General features: G+C 40.1%; 1 protein-coding gene across 2 annotated transcripts in view; it reads right to left on the bottom strand.

Annotated features, from left to right (window-relative positions):
- LOC141957814 (sodium channel protein type 5 subunit alpha-like) overlaps window positions 1–20,520 on the bottom strand; it is a 225,414-nt gene that overhangs the window by 107,034 nt on the left and 97,860 nt on the right. For both annotated transcript variants that reach the window (XM_074899871.1, XM_074899870.1), the window contains exons 10-13: window positions 19,332–19,529; window positions 15,375–15,557; window positions 12,603–13,004; window positions 3,742–3,874 (exon numbers count right to left, since the gene is read on the bottom strand). In XM_074899871.1, coding sequence (XP_074755972.1) covers window positions 3,742–3,874; window positions 12,603–13,004; window positions 15,375–15,557; window positions 19,332–19,529 — 916 coding nt within the window. The remainder of the gene's footprint in view (window positions 1–3,741; window positions 3,875–12,602; window positions 13,005–15,374; window positions 15,558–19,331; window positions 19,530–20,520) is intronic.

Below are 20,520 nucleotides of genomic sequence, written 5' to 3'. Positions count from 1 at the left end.
AACTTTTTAAAGATAAAAATATTTCTGTCCTAACAGGCTGACAAATTACAGATTGTAGGATTTTTGCCAGTTGACCTGCACTTAGCAGACAGTGACCTATTCTGAAAGTAATAACCTTCTAAAAGTGTCACAAGCAAAAAGGGAGAATCACACTAAATATGTAAACTCCAGTGTTGTTTGGCAAGCTCAAATGGATAACAATACACTATCTTCATTCAACTTAGATTGACATCTTTTTTCATTCCAAGGTTTCATTTTAGAAGTATATTAATACCTTTTAAAGCGGTTAAGAGATGAAAGAGCTTAAATCGAATATTTAGAGCTGATTTAAGTACTTGAGAGCCAGACTATCACAAGGTTATCAAGAGGGTTTCTGTTCTTGATGTGCTATTCAAAAAGGCATTAAGAGTCTGATTTCTTCTGAAAAGCCCACATACAAAATCAGGGCAGTGCATAAGTCAGTTTGAAAATGCTACTAACACTCCAGTGTGCTTTTTAAAGGTGCTTTTAAAATATTACCTAAAATACAACTTTTATATGTTCATTTTATTTGAGCACAAAAGAATTTAAATAGCTTCATAAGTATAATTTGCATTAAATAGTGAAAAAGAAAAGACAAAAAAGACAGTTAATGGCTGAACGATAATGATTAGTGGATTTGCTTAATGCTTTCCTTTTCTGATTCCTTTATGGGCATGGAATGCTGTAAAATGATTTTAGTCTATATAATTAGAACCTGCACTGATAACAGGAAAACTTCAGCCAAGGCTGTTATTTCAGTCACTTTATAAACAGCCTCCTCTCTCAAGTCAATATGAATTCTCTGTGCGTTTTTCTTCACTGGACAACAGAACTGAGGTATTAGGTGTCTTCTAGCAAGTTTTCAAAATATCAGATGATGTCCTCCATGCACAGGTTTTGCACAAACATCTACACTGCTCCAAGATTGCTGGGAAACCAAATTGCTCTCAAGAAATAACTATGTCTATGTCCAGCCTCCAAACAGAAGATTTATAGGCAAGCGCCTAAAGTGATGAGACAACCATCCATACCCTAAACAATTTCAATACAAAATCCTAATTTTGCATTTTTTTGGAAACCCACCTCTGAAAGTAATGAAGAGTTTAGTGCAGTCACTTCCTAAAGGATCTAATTTTCTGAACAATTCCAGAACACATCTGCCTATATCCATACTCCTCATAACGACTTCTAACTAACCCTGCTTATTCCACTACTATTAATTTGAGGACCTTCATGCATCATGAGTGACTTTTTTCTCTAAGGCTCCACACTAACCCCTTTAAGTCCAGGTTGCTGCTAAAAGGAATAGTTTTATCCCTCTCAGCCTCACCCACATATTCTTTGTGCTTTTGCCAACTTTTGTGCTCCTGAACCGTCTGGGTGAGCTGGTTCTGCTAGCTGATCCAGCTGAAATCCAATTGTTTGAACAGTCAAATCAAACTGCAGGAACACAGCAAGGGAAGGAGGAAGATGTGACTGTCTTCTTTAGGCAGTGACCTTAAACCAGTTTAATTCAACCAAGAAACTACATCCTTTCCCACCATAGGTGATCTTTGGAAATCACAACAGATTTAATAGTTTTTGAAAAATATCTGCAAAAGGAAAAGTAAAATTAAACTCAAGTGTTTTTCTTTCCTGGTACTTTATATCGTTTTTTAAAAAATGGTCAGAAAAACACAAAATTTGTGTTGGAGGTATTTTTACTCTTATTTTTAAATGAAAAAAAACCTTAGATCCTTCCTTGTCTGCAAGGCTTTGCAGTGTCTGGGAAAAACAGGCAGATGATGACTACCCAAGAGCCGAGAGCACAAGACAGGTAACTAAAGGGGAAGGTATTTCTGGTCTGGCTGTTTCAGACAGTTTGGCACAAATCACACAGCTATTATTATAGTTTAAGCCTGTGATACATTTTATTCTGATTTGATATTCTTCTTGCTGTTAACAAGTATTCAATTTCAATGACTAATCAAAGTCTGGGAGTTAGAAAACCTTTGCTAAAGATTGAAACAGTTTTCTTCTATACGAAGCTAAAAATGTACGTCCTCTGAGTTACCCTAGACTTGATGTTCTCTATTTCTGCTAAAAAGTAATAGAAAATACCATTAAATAAATAAGAAGAAGTCCAGCTCAGGACTTTTGGGCATTCTTAACACATTACAAAGAAGCAAATCAATCACAAAGTTAATTGCTAAAAACCCAAAAGAAAACAAACACAAACTTTGTAGACTACACTAAACACTGGAATATATTGAAGTGGTTATTTACCATTAAGAATACAACTCTTTATTTATTTAAACACATATATCTATTCTGGCCACAATACTGCTGAATATAAACACAGGGGATGGTAAAAAGCTAAGGAAGAAGAAGGGCTTTGTGGTGCCAAGCTGGGCTGTCTCCAAAGAGCTAGGTCCAGTCTTTCTGTAAGCCAGCTCCCAGATAAGTCCCTCTGTCTTGCCTTGTCTTCCTATTCATCAGTAACGTAGAGAATAAAGCTCCAGGAGAATCCAGAATTTCTCTTGCCTTACACTGCATTTTTGACAGACATTCTTCTACACTCTTAGTTGCTTGCTTCTGTATTGTCTCAATTTATAATGTAGGAGACATGAGGAACTGTAAGAAGGCATTTCATGCTGCATGTGAAGAGCCTAGAAATGTGAAGTCTTGCTATGAGTTGCTGTCTTGTTATCAATAAATTTGTGAAAAGGAAATGCAAAGTTCCTGTGTATGGAAAGACAGGTGTCCTGGTTCAGGTAGGATCGGGTTAAGTTTCCCCAGCAGTGGGGAGGGAGCTCTAGCCGGGTTATTCAATACCATGCTGACGTTTCAGGTCCAGGCACCCAAGCACAGGAAGAGCGGGGATGGCTTTTGTTCATCGTCACCCCCCTTCTCTGCTGTATCCTTGTGGTATATCTCTGTATTTCTCTTGTCCTGTTCATTATTATTACTGTTTCATTGTTGTTATTGCTATTGTTGTTGTTCAGTTTATTATTTGTTACACTGTTGTGTTAAATTTTTCCTTATCTCAACCCCGGGGTTTGTATCTCACTCCCTGCCCGCTCCTGTCCGAGGGTGGGGGAGGGACAACGGCAACGTGGTCTCAGGTCCCGGCAGGGCCTAAACCGTCACAACAGGGAAGTGAAATCCTACTGTACCTAATGAGAAGCCTAATAAGCAATGGAAAAAAATTACTGAGAAATATTTGCATAGACAGTTGGGTCCTTTGAGCATCCTTAAATTTTAGTGGGATTCAAATACCCACCAAACTGTTGAGTCCCACTATCTGCTCTGCAAGGAGGAGACTTTCCTTCCCCACAACTTGAAAGGTCTGCACATAGCTGGTGACTGCACATGCCAGGCTTTGCATCAGCTCCAGAGAGATGAGATATAAACTCATGTACAGTCACCCAAATTGTCTCGTGCTCCACTACCCTACATCTTGGTTAGCCCTGTGTAAATCAAATGCCACAGGGGCACAAAATCTTACCAGATCCAATTTTGATTATATGGCCAGGATTTTGTCAGGATTTTTAAAAGTCGATGGGTAATAGGACTTTTAAATAGTGATTATATTGTCTTCTGTTCCGACATGGTCTCTGTTGTAGAGGTTATAATATCTATAATGCCTTCTTGCAAAACAACAAGAGTTTAATAGGGTCTTTTGTGTCACTTTGTTCCTGACAATCAACTTTGAGACAGGGAACTAAAGATATATCTTACCTTCCAGGGCACTGGTGATGATGCTGACAGCACTTACTGCCCTTTGCCTCTGCAAGGGTTCGTCTGAGTGGTCCACTGATGGGCGGTGGGGCATTAAAAGCTGCTTCTTGCTTGCCTCATCTGAGGGAGAGGTCTGTTTAAATGAACACATTGGATCAGCAGAATGAAAACAAGGCAGATATGGGGTAGTATTTTGAAAATTGCCTAACCGCTATTTTTCCCATCTGAAAAGTCCAAAGCTCACTGATTTCCTAATTAGACACATGCTGATGGCGTACTGCTCTTGAAAATGGCGCTTTGAGCAGTTTTGGAAACTTTGCCTTGCTCTGTACATTCATGTAAATAGGGAAAGATGCAGGTGAAAATAAAGGGATGCTTCTGATGCTGGAGAAACAGCAATGCTGCTTTACCATGCTCTTTGCTTGTGAAAGAAGCCCTGCTTAATTACATTAATTATTCCATTATTTCTGAAATGTGTTAACTGTTTAATTATACTGCCAGAAGAGGAAAAGGGGCGTGGGTAACAGCTCCATTACAGGCCTCTGATATCATACCAAGCAAACTGACTCCTCAACACATGTTTTTTCTTGGTCTGAAATACTGCCAAATCTCGGGAACATATTGTCATTCTGGTGATCTTTGGTGTCATGGATTCTGAAGCTCCATAATTAGGGGAGAATCTCAGCTTCTTTCTTCTCAGGAAAAATAAAAAATAACCTAAACTCTCCCATTCTCATATTTTCTCAAGGAAAAGCTTAAAAAAAATCCAAAAGAAATAAAATATCAGAAAAACAGAACTCCCAAACCGTCTTTATTCAGTGTTTTGTTTTAAATTAGATTTATGGTTTTTTTAAGGCTTGGATAGCTGCAGACAAACACTGTATTAAATACTTTATACTGTCAGGTCACAGGAGCAAGATGTAAAGATTTTTATTATTAAGATCCCTCACTTTATACAGAGACAAATTTCGCTTGCTTTACTCCTCTAGCTCTCCCACAGGTAGAAGGAAAGGTGGTGGCTGGGGTGTAAGTATCTGGGAAAGCCCAGTTCAGCATCATTCTCTGTCGCAGACCTCCTGGTTGAGAACTCAGTCTCCCAAAATAAATGTTTTAACAGCCTCTGTCCTGCTCCTCCGAACACATGGGCTGTAAGGTTTGAGACATTATGTAAGCAAGAGAGATGCACTGTAGATAGCTGGGTCCTGATGGCTCTTGCAATATAGTTCAAAGTTACATGAAAGGAGAAGAAATCCCTAAGAAGATGATAATCCTTGGTTTATACAGATGTCAGACTAGCTACTTTTGCTTCTCCATAGTTAAATGAACTACAGGAACCAGATTCAGTCTTCTGGATCTTCTCATCACTTGGGTTCAAAATGTCCCTAACCACCCTGACCAGTGCCCAGGATACCAACCAAGATGTGCCATGGGCAGCAGCTCCATAGCTCTGCCATCTGGGCTTAGGACATCCACCCAGAGGGACTCGGGATCCCTCCTCTTTGCCATTTCTCTGCCAAAACTGCTCATCAAGAAAGGCAATTCTGTGAAAACGGCAGGCAAAAAGTGCTGAAGCTCTACGAGCTGTCTTTCTGGAGCGTGACCTCTTCAGGGCAGAGGACGTCCCCATGTCAGATGGTCACAAAGGACAAAACTGCTTGGTTAGTGGTTAACACAGAAAATAATAGCCAGGATACTGATCCCAGGTCACTTCAAAGTACTGCAGTTAAAAATACCGATCACTGCAGGACCAGAGAAGAGTGATAACTTTTAAAGCAAGAACATTAGTTAAGCAAGGAAATCTGTAATGATTCATTTTTTTTTTTTCCTAAAATGTTCTTTTTTGTTAAAACAATCAGCTCATTGTCCATTGAGCTACTGAGGCAGTCATCTCAAAAGGAGAGGTGTAATCAGAACCTATTCAAAGAGACTCCTACTTGTGCACAACATAACAAGAAAACACTCTATCCTGGGCTTAGGAGCTGGGGAAACCAGGAACGGTATTTCAGATGCATTAGTTCGCTTGATTCCTTTCACTTCAAAAACATCCAATAAAAACCAAAGAAACAACCAATGTTTTATTAATGAAAGCATCTACAAAATTGCATAATCATTCACACCAGTTTGAAGTACATAACAAATACATGGTACGGAAAAGAAATAACTAGACAAGGAGATAAAAAACATGAGGGAGACAAATTTCTAAGTAGAATAATCTAAAAAAGTAAAAGCAAAGAAAAAGGGGCGAAAAAAGCCAAGTAAACCCCTAACTCTTCCAATTCCCTCTGTCTGTAGAATGAACCATAAGAAAAAACTTGGATTTCAAATTCCTCTGGATCATCTAACTCTTTAAACTGTACCATCTTCCTATCCCATCTGACCCAAAGCTTAGGACCTAGCAGTAGCATGTTTTTAGACAACCTGATCTCCAAAAGTACCACTTTTCTGACTGTCAGGAAAGATACTATATTCCTATTTATTCATGCAGAAGTGCTTTTGCAGAAGTTGTTGGTTGGTGGCCTTTATCTGAAAGTCACATTTTACTCACAGGTGCAAAGAGAATTCACTGCAGAGGTGAAAAGTTGAAGGAAAACATTCAGAGATTCATTCTTCCTATTTTTTGATTTAGCTAAACCAGAGTAAAGGAAAAATCCAGATGAAACAGGTTTGGCATATCCTTCATCAAAAAAAAAATAGCAGGGAAATTACTTTTTCCTTAGGTTTGATGTGATATTCCCAACCCAACAAGTTTTTAAAGTCACTCTATTTTTCTTTCCAGCCCAGCATCCTCAATCCTGCCACCTGTGTCATGAGAAGCAGACTCCAGGACTTCAGGAGTCCTGCTGGAGTCAAGGGGACTGTTTACAGTGTGCCATCCTCTGCATGCAAAGGGGTATTTCTGAAGAAGAAATGTGCATGGTTCCTTCATCTCTGGAGAGGTGAGGTGGCGCAATATGCTGGTGGCCCGTGTTCAGAGCAAATGCCACCGTGCGTGATAGCCGCCCACATGCCCAGTTACATGTGTCCCTGCCAGAGGGCAGAGCCCAGAGTCCATGGCTCCCTGTCAGCCACTCAGCAGAGGCCACACAGCAGAAGTTTGTCCCCAGAGCCAGGACATAATGTCTGGCAGGCAATGCAGGGTGTAAGGAACACTCCTATGCTCTTGCAGGAGGACATAGTCTCTTTCCCAATAGAGCAGTAAATCTATCACATAGTCAGCTTGCCATTTACTATAAAGTATTTTTCTGGGAAAGAAAGTCTCCACCAAGGTGAACTGATTAAAATTATTGAAGTTACTTATGGAAGTTTATGAACTTTTGTTCTTTGTAAAGAATAGATACGCAAGGGTTTTATTATTATTATTATTATTATTATTATTATTATTATTATTATTATTATTATTATTAACTTTAGAACAGAGATAGCCAGTAGTCATGCAAATAATTGTCAATTTTCACACTTTGAGACAGAAAGAATTTCCAGGAACTGGACAAAAAAGGTAGCATAAAGGTTATTATTACAGAGAGAATATACACAGGCACAGTTGTTCATCATACCTATATTTCTATTGAAATTAAGCAAAAATAACATCAGCCCCTACAGTTATGCAAAGAGTCTCCTTAGGATCCAGATGAGAAATCACAATGGAGTTAAATACAGGTACCTCCAGCAGGATGAGATTTTTTATGTTGCTCACTGATTGACTGAAAATGTTTCTCCTTTGGATTACCTAAATTCTGTAGGGACAAATATACTATTCGGTAATTTATATGTAAATGAGTATGCATAACATTGCAGAATTATTTTCTTCTGAGTGCCTACAGTTCTGAGCTATGTCAAGACTGTTACATGAAGACGGGCTTATACATGGCAGCATTTTAAAGACCACATTTGGGAACTGGGACAGGTTTAATTTTCCTTCTACAGTAAAAATTTTTCAAGCATAAAAAGAGGTGGCCAGGCCACATGATGAACAATAGACCCAGTAAGGCACTAGCGCAAACATATAATGAGATTGAAGGTGACTATAATAGTGCACAGCATTAAAAAGAAGCCATTTAATTTTGAGGATGCTTGATTATTTAAAGAGATGTACTGTAAACTGGAGCATCTTGCAATATTGGTGTCAAATCTGAATGATTTATGCTTAAGATGTGCTAAAGTAAAGTTTGCAATGAGCAGAAACTAAAGCTGCGGTGACAACTCTGTGCGACAGTGGCAGAAGGTTAGCTAGGTTTTGTCCATATAAATTATAGGCAGTGATTTTTGGATTACTTATTTTGTTGACCTTTTTTCTGAACATGGAAACTGCTAACACTCCCATTTCACCAGTCCTGTGGCAAAGTAAGAAGGGACAAACAGAAACTTTACCTTGGGGCAGTTTTAGGGTGAACAAGAAAATCTCAAACCAATGTGGTCAGCAAAACAGTTTTATGCTTAGTGGCAACAAAAGCCAAGGTCTTTTTTATTTTATTAGTATTTTTAAAAAAGAAAAAAAAAAGTTTATCTGAAGATAAGCTTCTAAATCCTTCGTTTGGCACTTTGATAAGCAGCCTGGCCTTTCTTAAAGGCTCACTCCCCACTAGTTTTCACTGCTGTCAAGCTAGCAGTACTTGTCATTTCTAGTTTTCTAAAAGAAACAACGTGCATGTGACCAATAGAAAATTCAGGAAAGGTGGTATGTGCAAGAGGGACACCCTGGGTAGCTCCAACCTTGGCCCCATTGCCCATCCCAAAGCCACGTCACGGGTGGCCCCGTTCTGGTCCTGGGCTGATGAGCAGGTGCCCCAGGGAGAGCAAAGCTGTGGGGACCACCAGGTAACAGCCAGCACCTCCTTGGCCTGCATCCATTTCTCTGTCACTTCTAATCTCCAAAATAATTGGAAAGTTAGGCTAAACTAAAAACCTTGTGATTTCTCTGCAGAATTACAGAAAGAGCTCCAACTGGCATTAGGAGGCAAGAGGGGATACTGTCATATATTTCTTAACCCTCAAGAAATTCTTGACAACCTGTACAGCAGTGGGCTTCTTGACAACCACAGGCACTTACTCTTCCTCATCAGATCCCATGGATAAATTGAGCTCCAGATAACAGCTCATTAACTTAATCCAATTCTGTTCAAACAGATCAATACCTTGTGAAAGCAGATGTTATTCTAACCTCTTTAATAAGGAACACCAAGACACAACAGAGCAATACAATGCTACAAATAAATACTACAGGAATTCACAGAAACTTTAGGCTGTAGTCTGCCATGAATTTACTTATGTAATATATAGACATTCTCTAAAAAAGGCGAAAGCTCAAATTCCCAGCCCAGCAATCAGCAGAGGCATAAAAGTGTATCATTTTTCAAACCTCTCAGTCTCAGATTAAGCCAAAAAAAATTAGGACTTTAAGCACAGTTACCAGCTTCACCACTTGAAGACAGCTGGTAGGAGAACAGGACCAGCCCTGATTCAGTCGTCTACAGAATACACCAGAGATTTCCAAGAGCAACTAGGACTTACCATGGGTTTCTTGGGACAAGCTCCCTGCACCCCTTGGACTTGAACGCCTGTTGCTCTTCACATCCAGGTGAAGACTACTTGACCCAGAGCCACCTTTGTGGAGGGCATTTGCAGGTATTACTTTCATATTGCACTACTTTGCTCTTCATATGACCTTAGCAGGCTTTCTGGCCCAAACACTGCTTGAGTGAAACCCTCTGTGCTGCCAAGGGCAGCTCCCCAGCAGTGCTGCCATCACTCCTTGCAGATGCTCTTATGTGGCATGGGAATATCAATGGATGTAACAAAGTGTGCAGAGACACATGGGTTCCTTGCACAGGATAAGATGTCCCTCTTCTTGCTCAGACTGTGTATTGAAGCCCCTGGTGAAGTGTCAGGAACACTTTGATGAAGAAGACTTCATGGATGGATACCATTCCGTATGGACCATGCTGTCCAGGGCCAGCAAGCCTGCTGACAGTCAGACTACCCCAGCTGACAAGACTGACGGGCCTAAACACGATCCACTGAGATTATTTGAAATCTCTCCTGTTTCACTAGCTGTATTCAGGGACTAGGGCGAGGAGATGGAAAGTGCAAACACACTTGGGTTTCTTGTGGAAGCACACTCACATTCATCTGTGCCAAGCAGTCAGGGCCATCTGAAGAGCATTTGAAACTGGCTTTTTTTAGCTTACATGCTTTTCTGTAGCCAGATTTCAGGAGAACACTCATCTGAGTTATCAGCCTGAATAGTGGGATAATTTGCTGCAGTCACCTGGCATAAACTGCACAGATGCCTTCATGTCTCACCTTAGCTGTTATGGCTCCTGTAGTGAATACATCTGTACAGCAATGGGCTTCTTGCCAATTAGCTTTTAACTCCAGCTCACATTTTCTGGATAGGTTAGATACCAGACCTCTTTTGCAGAAGACACAACATCCTTCACATTGCATCACTGAATGAGCATCTGTTACTATAGTGCCTGGGTGTTATTTCCTAGATGACCAGGGGACTGCCAAGTGAGCTCACTCACCAGGGCCATTCAATTTTCAACATCTATTTTTTTAAAAGGCAGGAAGCTGGCAAATGAAAAGAAATGCTGGCAGAGCTCAAAGCCTCCCTGTCACCTCAGGGCCCAATCCTGTAAAATACCAATATTTGCTGTGAAAGGTTGAGTGCTCTCATGCTTTGTTAAACTTTTTCTGACAACTGGAAGAGCCTCAGCAGCCTGCAGAGCTGCTTTCCTTACAGAGAAAAGGGGGATATCCACTGCTCATTTTCTGAGGCCTTTCTACTTCAGATATTTTTTTTTTTTTTTTGGTAATACTGATGTTCAAACTTTCTTCCACAGTTCCTTTAATGCACAGGGTTGGGTTTTTTTGCACCAAGTTAAGTCCAATAAAACTCCACTATCTACAAATAGTGCTTCTGTCACTCAGCTGTCTGGAGACTGCTCTCAGGACCGGTCTTCTTTGTCTGAAGAGGGTAAAAATGGGAGCACCAAAGTCCTAAATGAACAAAGGTGTGAATATCTGAAAAGCAGCAACAGCTTCAAAACTGTCAGCAAAACAGATAATTCTCACACCAGCCAGCTTCCCACACGCAGTATGGCTCCTCCTCTCATGTACAGTGTAAGAGTCTATTTGCAGAACTACAGGGAATGACTGGATAGGTAGGGAAAAAAATTCAATCCAAAACTTGAAAGGAAAGATGCTGCTTGGCTTCAAAGAAGAAAAACTACTTCTCAGTTTACTGATAATCAGACACCACTGCTGAAATCCATTCCACTTGCCTTTCTCTTCAGGAAATACCTTGCCTAATACATGTTAGAATCACATTTATTTATTTCCCTAACTGTAACCCATTTTTGGCACCTTGTTACTCTGAGTGGGCTTCATCTCACCTGGCTTAAGATGTATAATTATAGAATACCAGGTTGGAAGGGACCTCACGGATCATCCTTCCAACCTTTCTTGGCAAAAGCACGGTTTCGACAAGATGACCCAGCATCCTGTCCAGCTGAATCTTAAAAGTGTCCAATGTTGAGGAATCCACCACTTCCTTTGGGAGATTATTCCAGTGGCTGATTGATCTGAGTGAAAAATTTTCTTCTTGTGTCCAGTGTGAATCTCCCCAGGAATAACCTGTAGCCATTACCCCTTGTCTTTTCCATGTGACTCCTTGTAAAAAGGGAGTCTCTATCTGCTTTGTAGCCACCCTTTAAATACTGGACTAGGAGAATAAGGTTTCCCGTAAGCCTTCTCTTCCCAAAGCTAAACAAACCCAATTCTCTCAGCCTTTCTTCATATAGCAGGCTTCCCAGTCCCTTGATCATCTTTGTGGTCCTTCTCTGGATCCTCTCCAGCCTGTCCATACACTTTTTATATTATGGGGACAAAACCTGAACACAGTATTCCAGGTAAATACACAGTTATTCACCTTGGGCTCCCCTTGTAGTTAAAGTGAACAATAGGAGGGACTTTCAGGGAGAGAGATTATTTGGACCCCTTTCAATCGCTAAGATTCTGCCCGCACTGATTGTAGTGACTAGACCTCCATTGCTTTAAAGACTGTTGAGAGTGATGAATTCCAATGTAGATTATCTACATTAAAAGAGATAAATTCCCAACATATCAAACTGGCAACCTGTCCAAATTGCCCTGCCTGTGTACCAGTTGTTTCCAAAACATCATCTCAAGGTTTTCCAAGTGAATTAATGCTTGGATCCTAATGGCATCAGTCTTAATAGTTTTATTTACAGTCTTGTTAAATATTTTGCAGCTATGGTGCTTTGCAACAAAGATCCTAACAATCTGCAAGAGGCTTGAAGTCTGTTGATGATTTGCTCATCTTTCCTGGCTGTTATTTGAACTGGATGCTAAACTATTCTGGGAATCACCTTGGGACTGTAAGAACAGTCTTCCACAAGTAGCTATACAGAAGACCAGACGTTGGATGCAAACAGATAGTAACCAGTGGGAGAAAACGCAGTCTCAAAGTGGTAAGATTCACACTGAATCACTTTAAAACCACAATTTTCTAGCCACTAGACAATGTTAGGTATTCAAATGTCAAAAGAAACCAACTTTAAAAATGTCCCCGAAAGAAAAGAAAATTCATATCAAACCCAGAATTTAGGTATTCCAGCCAACTTTGAAGAGTCTCACCAGAAGTCATGAACCTCTCTTATGGGGCACTAGACACACGTTGCTGTGTGAGTTAGCCTGTTGTCTTCTCACCCTGCCTAGGATGGTGGGTCTGGGTTTCTCACTGTTGACTGCATATCACGTAAATAAACTACAGCAAACTCCAACAACATTTAGAAGGAAACAAGAGCTTGAATCACATACAAAAGTTATAGAGTACTCACCAGGTCGCCTGTCCCAGGTTTTTCCATAATAACTGGGGGGAGCAGTAACCCTGCAGGAGAAGTAGGGTCTGGGTTGAGTGCCCCGGTGCCTCCTCCTATCAGGGAAACCACACCATTGCAATCCACTGAGCTGTTCCTTTTGCCCATCTGGGTGTAGTTAGGAGTAGTAGGGTGAGAACTATGGCTCACTTGACTTTGCACGCTTGGACGCCTCCCAGATCTTGGAATTAAGAGAGAGCCCCGGTGGCTTTCATTTTCCCCAGCAGTGCTGATCTCATCATCGGCAAAATCTGTTTCGGAGCCAGTGTCTCTGCCACGGAGTTGGAAACTGAATACACTTCCGTGGCTGGTTCTGCGCTTCACCAAGTTTGCACTGGGACCATAACTAATGCCAAGGAGAGTCTAGAAACCCCCAGAAAGGAAAAAGGGGAAAGAGAAACAACATTTTGCAACATGTTTTCAGGAGCGAGGAAGGTCTGGAGAGAGCAGTAAGTTCCATTTTAAATCAAGTGCTTCAGAGAAAGACTTAATTACATGTATTCAACCTTCGCAAAGTTAGGAGGTTGAACGGTCATTCCTAGCCATTAGGTATTTGTCTAATACTTGACAGTTAAAGATGTACTGAAATAGGAAGGGTCAAGGTGGCATTCACCTCGTAATGTGATATATTCTTGTTTCTACTCCCCCCCACCTGATAAGTGCCAAAGGACCTGGGAAGGCAGAACAAGGAGTGGAAGACAGGAGCAGGGAATGGGATCCAGCTCCAGTTTACCGCATTATCACACATCTTCATAACAGCTAGGGAAGGTATGTTGTAGTGGGAGAAGAAGAGATAAAGAAAGAGGGCAGAAAATGAACTGCAGGGAAAATGAGAAGAAGAGGGAAGAAGAAGCAGCAGAATACGACGGAAGAAGGTGATAAAGAAAAAAAAAAAAAGGAATAAGAGCAAGAAGAGGGATATGGTTTATTAGTTTGTAAAATGATTATCCTAATGTACATGGCTGCTTTAAGTGGTAGGTAACCTCAATATACAGCAGTCTCCCTCACACTCAAATATCAGCCTTGATGATCCACTCTGACATCAGCTAGTGAGAGTGCAGCTCTGACAGAGCATCAGCAAGATGTAGCCAAGGACTAAACACACCTAAATCCTGGCAGAGTACAAAGGATGTTCAGAAAATGGATAAGGAATTCAAGTTTATCCCTTTCCCTTGTATCTGAAGAGGAAATTATTGGAGTAAGAGTTTTTAGGCAGAACTTACTTTTGATTTTATGACCTGTACAGAATTTTCAGCTTCTTCAGAACTTTCTCATGAACCAAGTATATATGAAGAGAGGTCAGATCTCCACAGCATCCACAAAACAGACAAACCAAATGAAGCCTGATTTCATCTCACACCATAGCTTACACCACTGAGTTACTTAATGGTACTATTTTGTGACACTGGTGCAAGGAAGAGTATAAAACCCAGTCCCTTTCTAACTAAAAAACAACCCATCTGGATTCCTACCAAATTTTAACTGGTCAAAAATCTATCCCTGGGTTTCCATGACACAGCCATTGAGACTGATTTCTGATGGCAACATGCTTCTAGCTGCTCAGATTGCATCTGAATGATGACTCAGCCTTACTCCCTCCAACCTTGCCAGACACAGCCTTGCAGAGATTTACTATAAGCTTTGAAATGTGTCTCCCATGTTTCTCATGTGTATGACATCCAGGGGCAAAAAGTGAAAACAAGAAATATTAATCTAAGAAACAAACTGGCAATACACAGCTTCAATCCACAGTCATTCTGGCACATGGTGTCTCAAAACCCATCCAGAATGAAGCTAAAGAGCAATGCTAGCTTTAACAAAGGTGTAATTTGTAACGCGACCCACTCGACCAATGAGACAACAACAAAAACTATTAGATTAAAAAATGCATGTCATTCACAGAAATCCAGCTCTGTGTAAATTTTGTGAGCTGGGGAGTCATTAATTGGTCACATTTACTTACATCACTTACATATTTTCTATGAGTTTTATATGGTTGCCAAATATCCCTAAATTCACTGACAACAAAATATAAAAAGACTTAGCCCATTACATGGCTATTAAAAAAACCCAAAATAAACTGATTTAAACTTTGCCCTCGGTTAAGCAAAGACAAATTATCTGAAGCTATTTATGATCATCTGATACATACAGCATGTGCAGATTCATATTCATGCATGTCAGTAACATTTACATAAAACCCTATTTAACAACAGTCTCACTCCCTGCAATAGAAAGCAGAAACAAGTGCCACAAAGTTTTGACTTGAAGGCAACTAGCAAAGGAATATAAAAACGTTAATAATGTTTTTCTATAGCATTTAAAAAGCCCTTGAAGACAAGTTTCGTCTCTTTTTCCTCTTTTCTTTTAAAGCTTTGCAGGTTTCTTCTAACAATTTTTTATCTCTAGTAGGGATAGGATAGATATAATCAGATGAATGAAATTAAAGTAAGAAAATAAACCAGGCTTGTTTGAAGCAAAAAAGAAAAGCAAAAAAAATTGAAATAAAATAGATTTGTAAGAATGTTTAATGGGCATTTTTAATTAATTTTGAAAGTGAAGTGGCAATATGTTTTCTTCCATTGTTCTAACACAGACTGTTTGCAGATCAGTCATGATATTAAATATCTGATTCTTTACAGCTGAAAGTTTCAGCTTTAATTGCCTATTCAGAGCCTGGCCTATCCAGCAAAGTGTAGTGTGGAATAAGTGACGTTTCAGACCATGGCTTACCATTCTCCTCTGAGCATCATCGTAGTCACATTTGGGATTTCTTTGGTCTTCTCCATACTCTTCTGCCCCCAAAGACTTCTTTTTCTTTCGTTTATTTCTTCTTTCCTTGGCATTTTTGGATGCTAAGGGTGACATTTCCAATGAACTAAGTGACATTGAATCAATTCCTTTAGCAGCTAGTGCCTAAAACAGAAGATGGTAGAGGGCGTAAAATATATTAACATGAGTTAAAGATCTCAGTGAGAACTAATAATTACTCTGCTCAGCAATTTTTTTTTTTTATTCTAATGTTGTATAGGAGATAAATTAAAAATTTCAGGTGGTCATTAATCATAAAACTATCTCACATGGCTGGAACTTGTCTTAACCTTTTTCTAATTGCTACATTTAGGGAAAATAAACAACGAACAAGACAGGTTCCTAGTACAAATGCACACATACAGGTCTGACATCCAGATCCTATGAGGGAGCATTAGGAATGGCTGCACAGAATAATGCGATTTATGTAGAGCTCACACACAAGATCCTTCGACATTTCACTAGAGGAACAGCCTGTGTGCACACACCTGAAGGCATACTCTGTGCACGCATTTCTGGAGTAACACTTCTGGTGCCAGTCAAAAAAAACCTCAAACTGGGGAACTTCAGATTAAGCCCCTCCTGCACTTCAGCACCTTGGACTGGGAGGGCTGGACAGGAGATCAGCCAAGTTAGCTGCCAGGATTTTTCCTTCCCTGTCACAGAGGGGTGCTAGGAACAGCACGCAATTCAGCTGGCATGCTTTGTTAAACATCCCAAGCAGCAGTGCAGGCAGCTATGATCAGAGATGCAAAGAGAAAACTGTGGGCTTAACTGAAGATAAGGTGGACTTTGCTTTGCCATGTGCTTCAGTGCTGTGCTGGCTATCTGGTGGGATCACTGCAGGAGCTGACTGATAACAGACCAACTGCTAGAAACTCAGCAGAAGCTGAACATAAAAGCCTGAGCGCATAAAGGCACAGCCGTGGAAGCAAATCAGCAGTCAGGAGGAAGAATCGATAGGTGCAGGGAGGAAGCCACAGCCCACGCCAGTGCGCTGGGTCCCCGTCCCTGTTGCGGGTGGGAGCTCTGAGCACAAAGCATGAGGTCAGGTTTGGAGGTGGCGGTGTCTCAGCAGTAGCCACATCAGTGGCCTTGAGACAAGCCCATTTGCTGAGCCCCCAGCCGAAATACCTAAAGCAAGTGAATTAAAAAAAAAAAAAAAAAAGCAAGCCTCCGCAGGTTCCCAAGAACAGGAGAAACGGATGAATCCTCAGTGCTATTGTCTGTAAGCCACTAGAATCAAACAGGCAATCAGCTCTCCGCAGCAAAATACTCCCTTCCTCCCACAGGCATCAGTCCAAGGAAAGTGAAAGCACTTAACAGTCGTGTAAAGAATCAATCATGTATTTCAAGGAGTAGCAGTAGCTCTATCAAGCTGAGAGCACAACAAAACTTAATTCCTGTGGGAAATATCTTTCATGAGCAAGCTGCTTAGAGCAGAGGAGGAAGGCTCAGACACCGGTCTAGGCTGTTCTTTTTTTTCTTTTTTTTTTGCTTTTGAGTCAATTGATTTAATTGCTACGCTGAAGTGCTTACTCTTCATAAAGATTCAGCAAGTCTTTTGGTGTTAAGTTCGGGTTTAGGAATGTGTTAGACCAATTGTGTAAATTGACTGATAGTCCCCAAGCAGGCCTATCAATTATATTTGTGCTCTCTTTATACTACACAGTATAAAAGCTGGTCTAAAGAGTTTTGGTTCTCCTTTCTGATTGCCATAATATTTTATTGATCTACAAAATATCGTAGGTTGTGCTATTAGCATGCTATACTCCTACTGCAAAATAAGCTAATTTTCAGTTTCGTAGCATTTTCTTACCCATTGCTTGGGTTGAAATGCTTCTGCATTTATTGAAAAAGGATTTGGACTAAATTGTTTCCTATTTGCCTGTCCATCCTCTGCCTGTCCACCCTCTGGTTGGGTTCCTGTGGCTGGACCCCTCAGGCACTGCAGTAACTCCCAGGGACAGGAAATGTGTGTGGACCAGACATGTCTGGCAAGAATGGGTGGTGGCTGAAGGATAAGAGAAAAGCTTAGTTCACACGAACCCTGATATGGGGATTATGCAGGAGGTAGGACTTGAGACAGGAATTTAGTGACACAGTGAGAAAGCCAAAACCAAGATCTTGAGAAACGCTTTGAGAGCAAGATTAAAATTGAGTAACTCTGGCTGGGGCAAGACACCTGAGAAGCACATCTGAAAGCTACACAGTGCAGCCACCCAGTTCATTTTCCTGAGCCTCTTCTTCCAGATGTCTAATTAGAGATGTTGGGGGTTGACTTGCAGAGTTACTGGGCTTCAATCCCTCTAAATTTCCTTTCAGTAAGATTAGCATATTTCTCCAGGAGCATTACAAATACAAATGCGTATTTCTGAAGCACAGAGTCTGAGCAGTGACAAGAGGCATTGAAAAACCCCTGAGGATGTTGAAGCAGGCTTTGAATGCCTGAGTTGGGAAGTCTGCTTGATCTGACCTAAGGCTACAGAACAAATGCTGAGAACGCAGAGAGCTGCTCTTGAGTCATGCACTGTCCACCCTTTGGAACTGAATAGGGCACAAGAAAAATGAGACATGCTTGGCTGAGGAAAAGACTGTTATAAAGCATATAGACAAATGGGAACAATTTAGGTTTTCACAAGCAACCGTCATTTTGACACGTTCTGACTTTCAGGGCTTAATGTTCCTTTTTTTGTGTATATACAGGCTTAACTGAAATCAAAGCCTTCTAAAGGAAATTCTTAAATATCTTTAATTATAGCTGGTGCTACCAAAGTTGACTGTTAGGAAGAGCTCAGCTGGAGTCAAAACACATGAAAATTTGTACAAAATAGGTAAGAGTTTGAGCTCAGTTTGCTCCTTTAGGTTATGGCAGAAAGTTACTCCATTCAAAGTGCCTGTACATGGACTAAATTGCATTTACCTATTACTTAAACCATCAAAGAGGATCTTTAAAAGGAGTTAAATGATAAGCCTCTACCAGCGCTTTGTCAAGGATGAATTGCATTTTCTATTTTATTTCCAAGGATTTAAATGGGCTTTAGATTAGGCCCTGAAGCCATATGTACCCAAAAGAAAATTATGTATATTAGTTTATATTGTGTATCATGGATTTATTTTTCTGAACTACAGTGCTATGTGTTATTTCAGAATAATTTTCTCATTGTCTTCCTGTTCACAGCACCTAAAATGTTCTCTTCAGCTGTTTAATAAAGGCTTTCTACCCCACACAAACCACATGCAAATTAACTAGTGTTATTAAGGCTACATCCAACATTTGGCTTCCCTGTTTTGCTTAAACTTATGACATAACATTAAATCCATATCTTTTGCATAATTTGCAAAGCTTAACCTCAAGCTCTAACCTGTTGGCTTGTTCAGGAATGAAGTCATATGTGCTTCGAACAGGTTATCCTACATTTTTATCTTTGTTATTGGACAGTTGGATATTCATGTCAGTTTGAATAAAACAGTGAGGAAATGAACATGAGCTAAAGTGGTCATGGAAGAAGGTTCAACTGGGGCTATGGCTGAGCTACTGAAATAGCTATTTTGTGCTCCAGTGCAAATGTAGTTATACCATTATTAAAATGTTTTATATGACAGTGAATATAAATTCCTCTACTGACGTATGTGGTAGTACAACCAGTACAACTCTGTATATGTAAACCCTAAATGTCCCCAATCCTAAGAGGAAGAGCCATCATTTTTCTTTTAGAAAGGATGGTAATAACTCTGTCCAGGACAATAAATATTAAGCTGCTTTCAAACAAGCACTTACCTTGGTTATCACTTAAATGGAAAATAAAAAGAACGGGAATCTCAGGGTACCATCTGCTCAAGTTACCCACGGATAATCATGTCACATAGTCTACTAACCTCCTGCTCTTTCTTTAACATCTCCATGGCTTCCCGAAACTTTCTTTCCTTCTCCTCTGTTTCAGCAATAGTGGCCTGGTTCTGCTCTTCATATGCCATGGCCACAACAGCCAGAATCAAGTTTACCAGATAAAATGAGCCCAGAAAGATGACGAGCATAAAAAAAAGCATGTAGATCTTCCCAGCAGATCTGAGAGTCTGTAAGCACAAAAGTAAAATTTCTAACAGTTGACTTAGATTTACAATATAATTGAATTCAGACTTTGTTAATAGCCCAAACAGAAACCCTTTGATGACAAACAACAACCACATGCAAGGAAATAATCTTCTCACCAATAAATGTTTACGCCTTAGTCAAAAATTATGTGCCTTGTAGTAAAATTCATTTCTAAAAGAAAAATATTTTCCTCCTTTACCAAATATCTTTGCTGGTTTTCTTTTAGAATAGATAATCCTGCAAGCAGTGGCAGTGAAATCTTTCCTCACATAGCTCAATCTATTTTTGTTCAGTGCATAGAAACTTTCCAAGAGGGATTCATATTGGAACCTTTCAGATGTCTACAGTCTAGGTCCTTTATAGTCAGTGGGAAGAAAAAGATACGTTTAGGATGCAACTCATCTGAACACTACTTAGACATCTGCCTCAGGATAAGAAGAACCAAACCTCGGGCACTGTTGAGTGCATCACCGGGTTCTTCATCAGACTTATAGAAATAACTGGACTTTAGAGTAAGAGCTTGAGTTTATATTATAGATATGTCCCATAGTCAATGACTTGATGCTGCTCATAGCAACCACTGTGTGATATTAGAAGGTTAAATAATAAAAGGGAGTGATGTTCACCCTTATTTGCCATGACAGTTTCAGTCCCAGAGTTGCACATGCAGCTCTGCTTGTACATGTACAGGGATATAGTTGTTTAAAGAATCTTCAATTTAATTTTTTTTACATTTTTCTGAAATTAAATTGTATAACTGGCTGCATGTGAAGCTGAAATCCCCAGTATCTTGAAAGACGTCTACCTCAGTGCAATCAGAGTACTATCTGTCAGCACTAACTCCCCTGATTTCGTTATGAGCAAGTCCAGTTTTGGCAGTTTTGAGATGTGGAAGTAAATCTTCAGTGGCTTCATGGAGAGAGTATATAATTCAGTACCAAACTATCATATGTAGTTCTTTAGAGTTTGCAT

Source organism: Athene noctua, chromosome 2 (assembly GCF_965140245.1).
Source record: "Athene noctua chromosome 2, bAthNoc1.hap1.1, whole genome shotgun sequence".
Lineage (NCBI taxonomy): Eukaryota > Metazoa > Chordata > Aves > Strigiformes > Strigidae > Athene > Athene noctua.
Note: the sequence above shows the minus strand (reverse complement) of the source record. Positions and strands in the feature narration are given on the sequence as shown.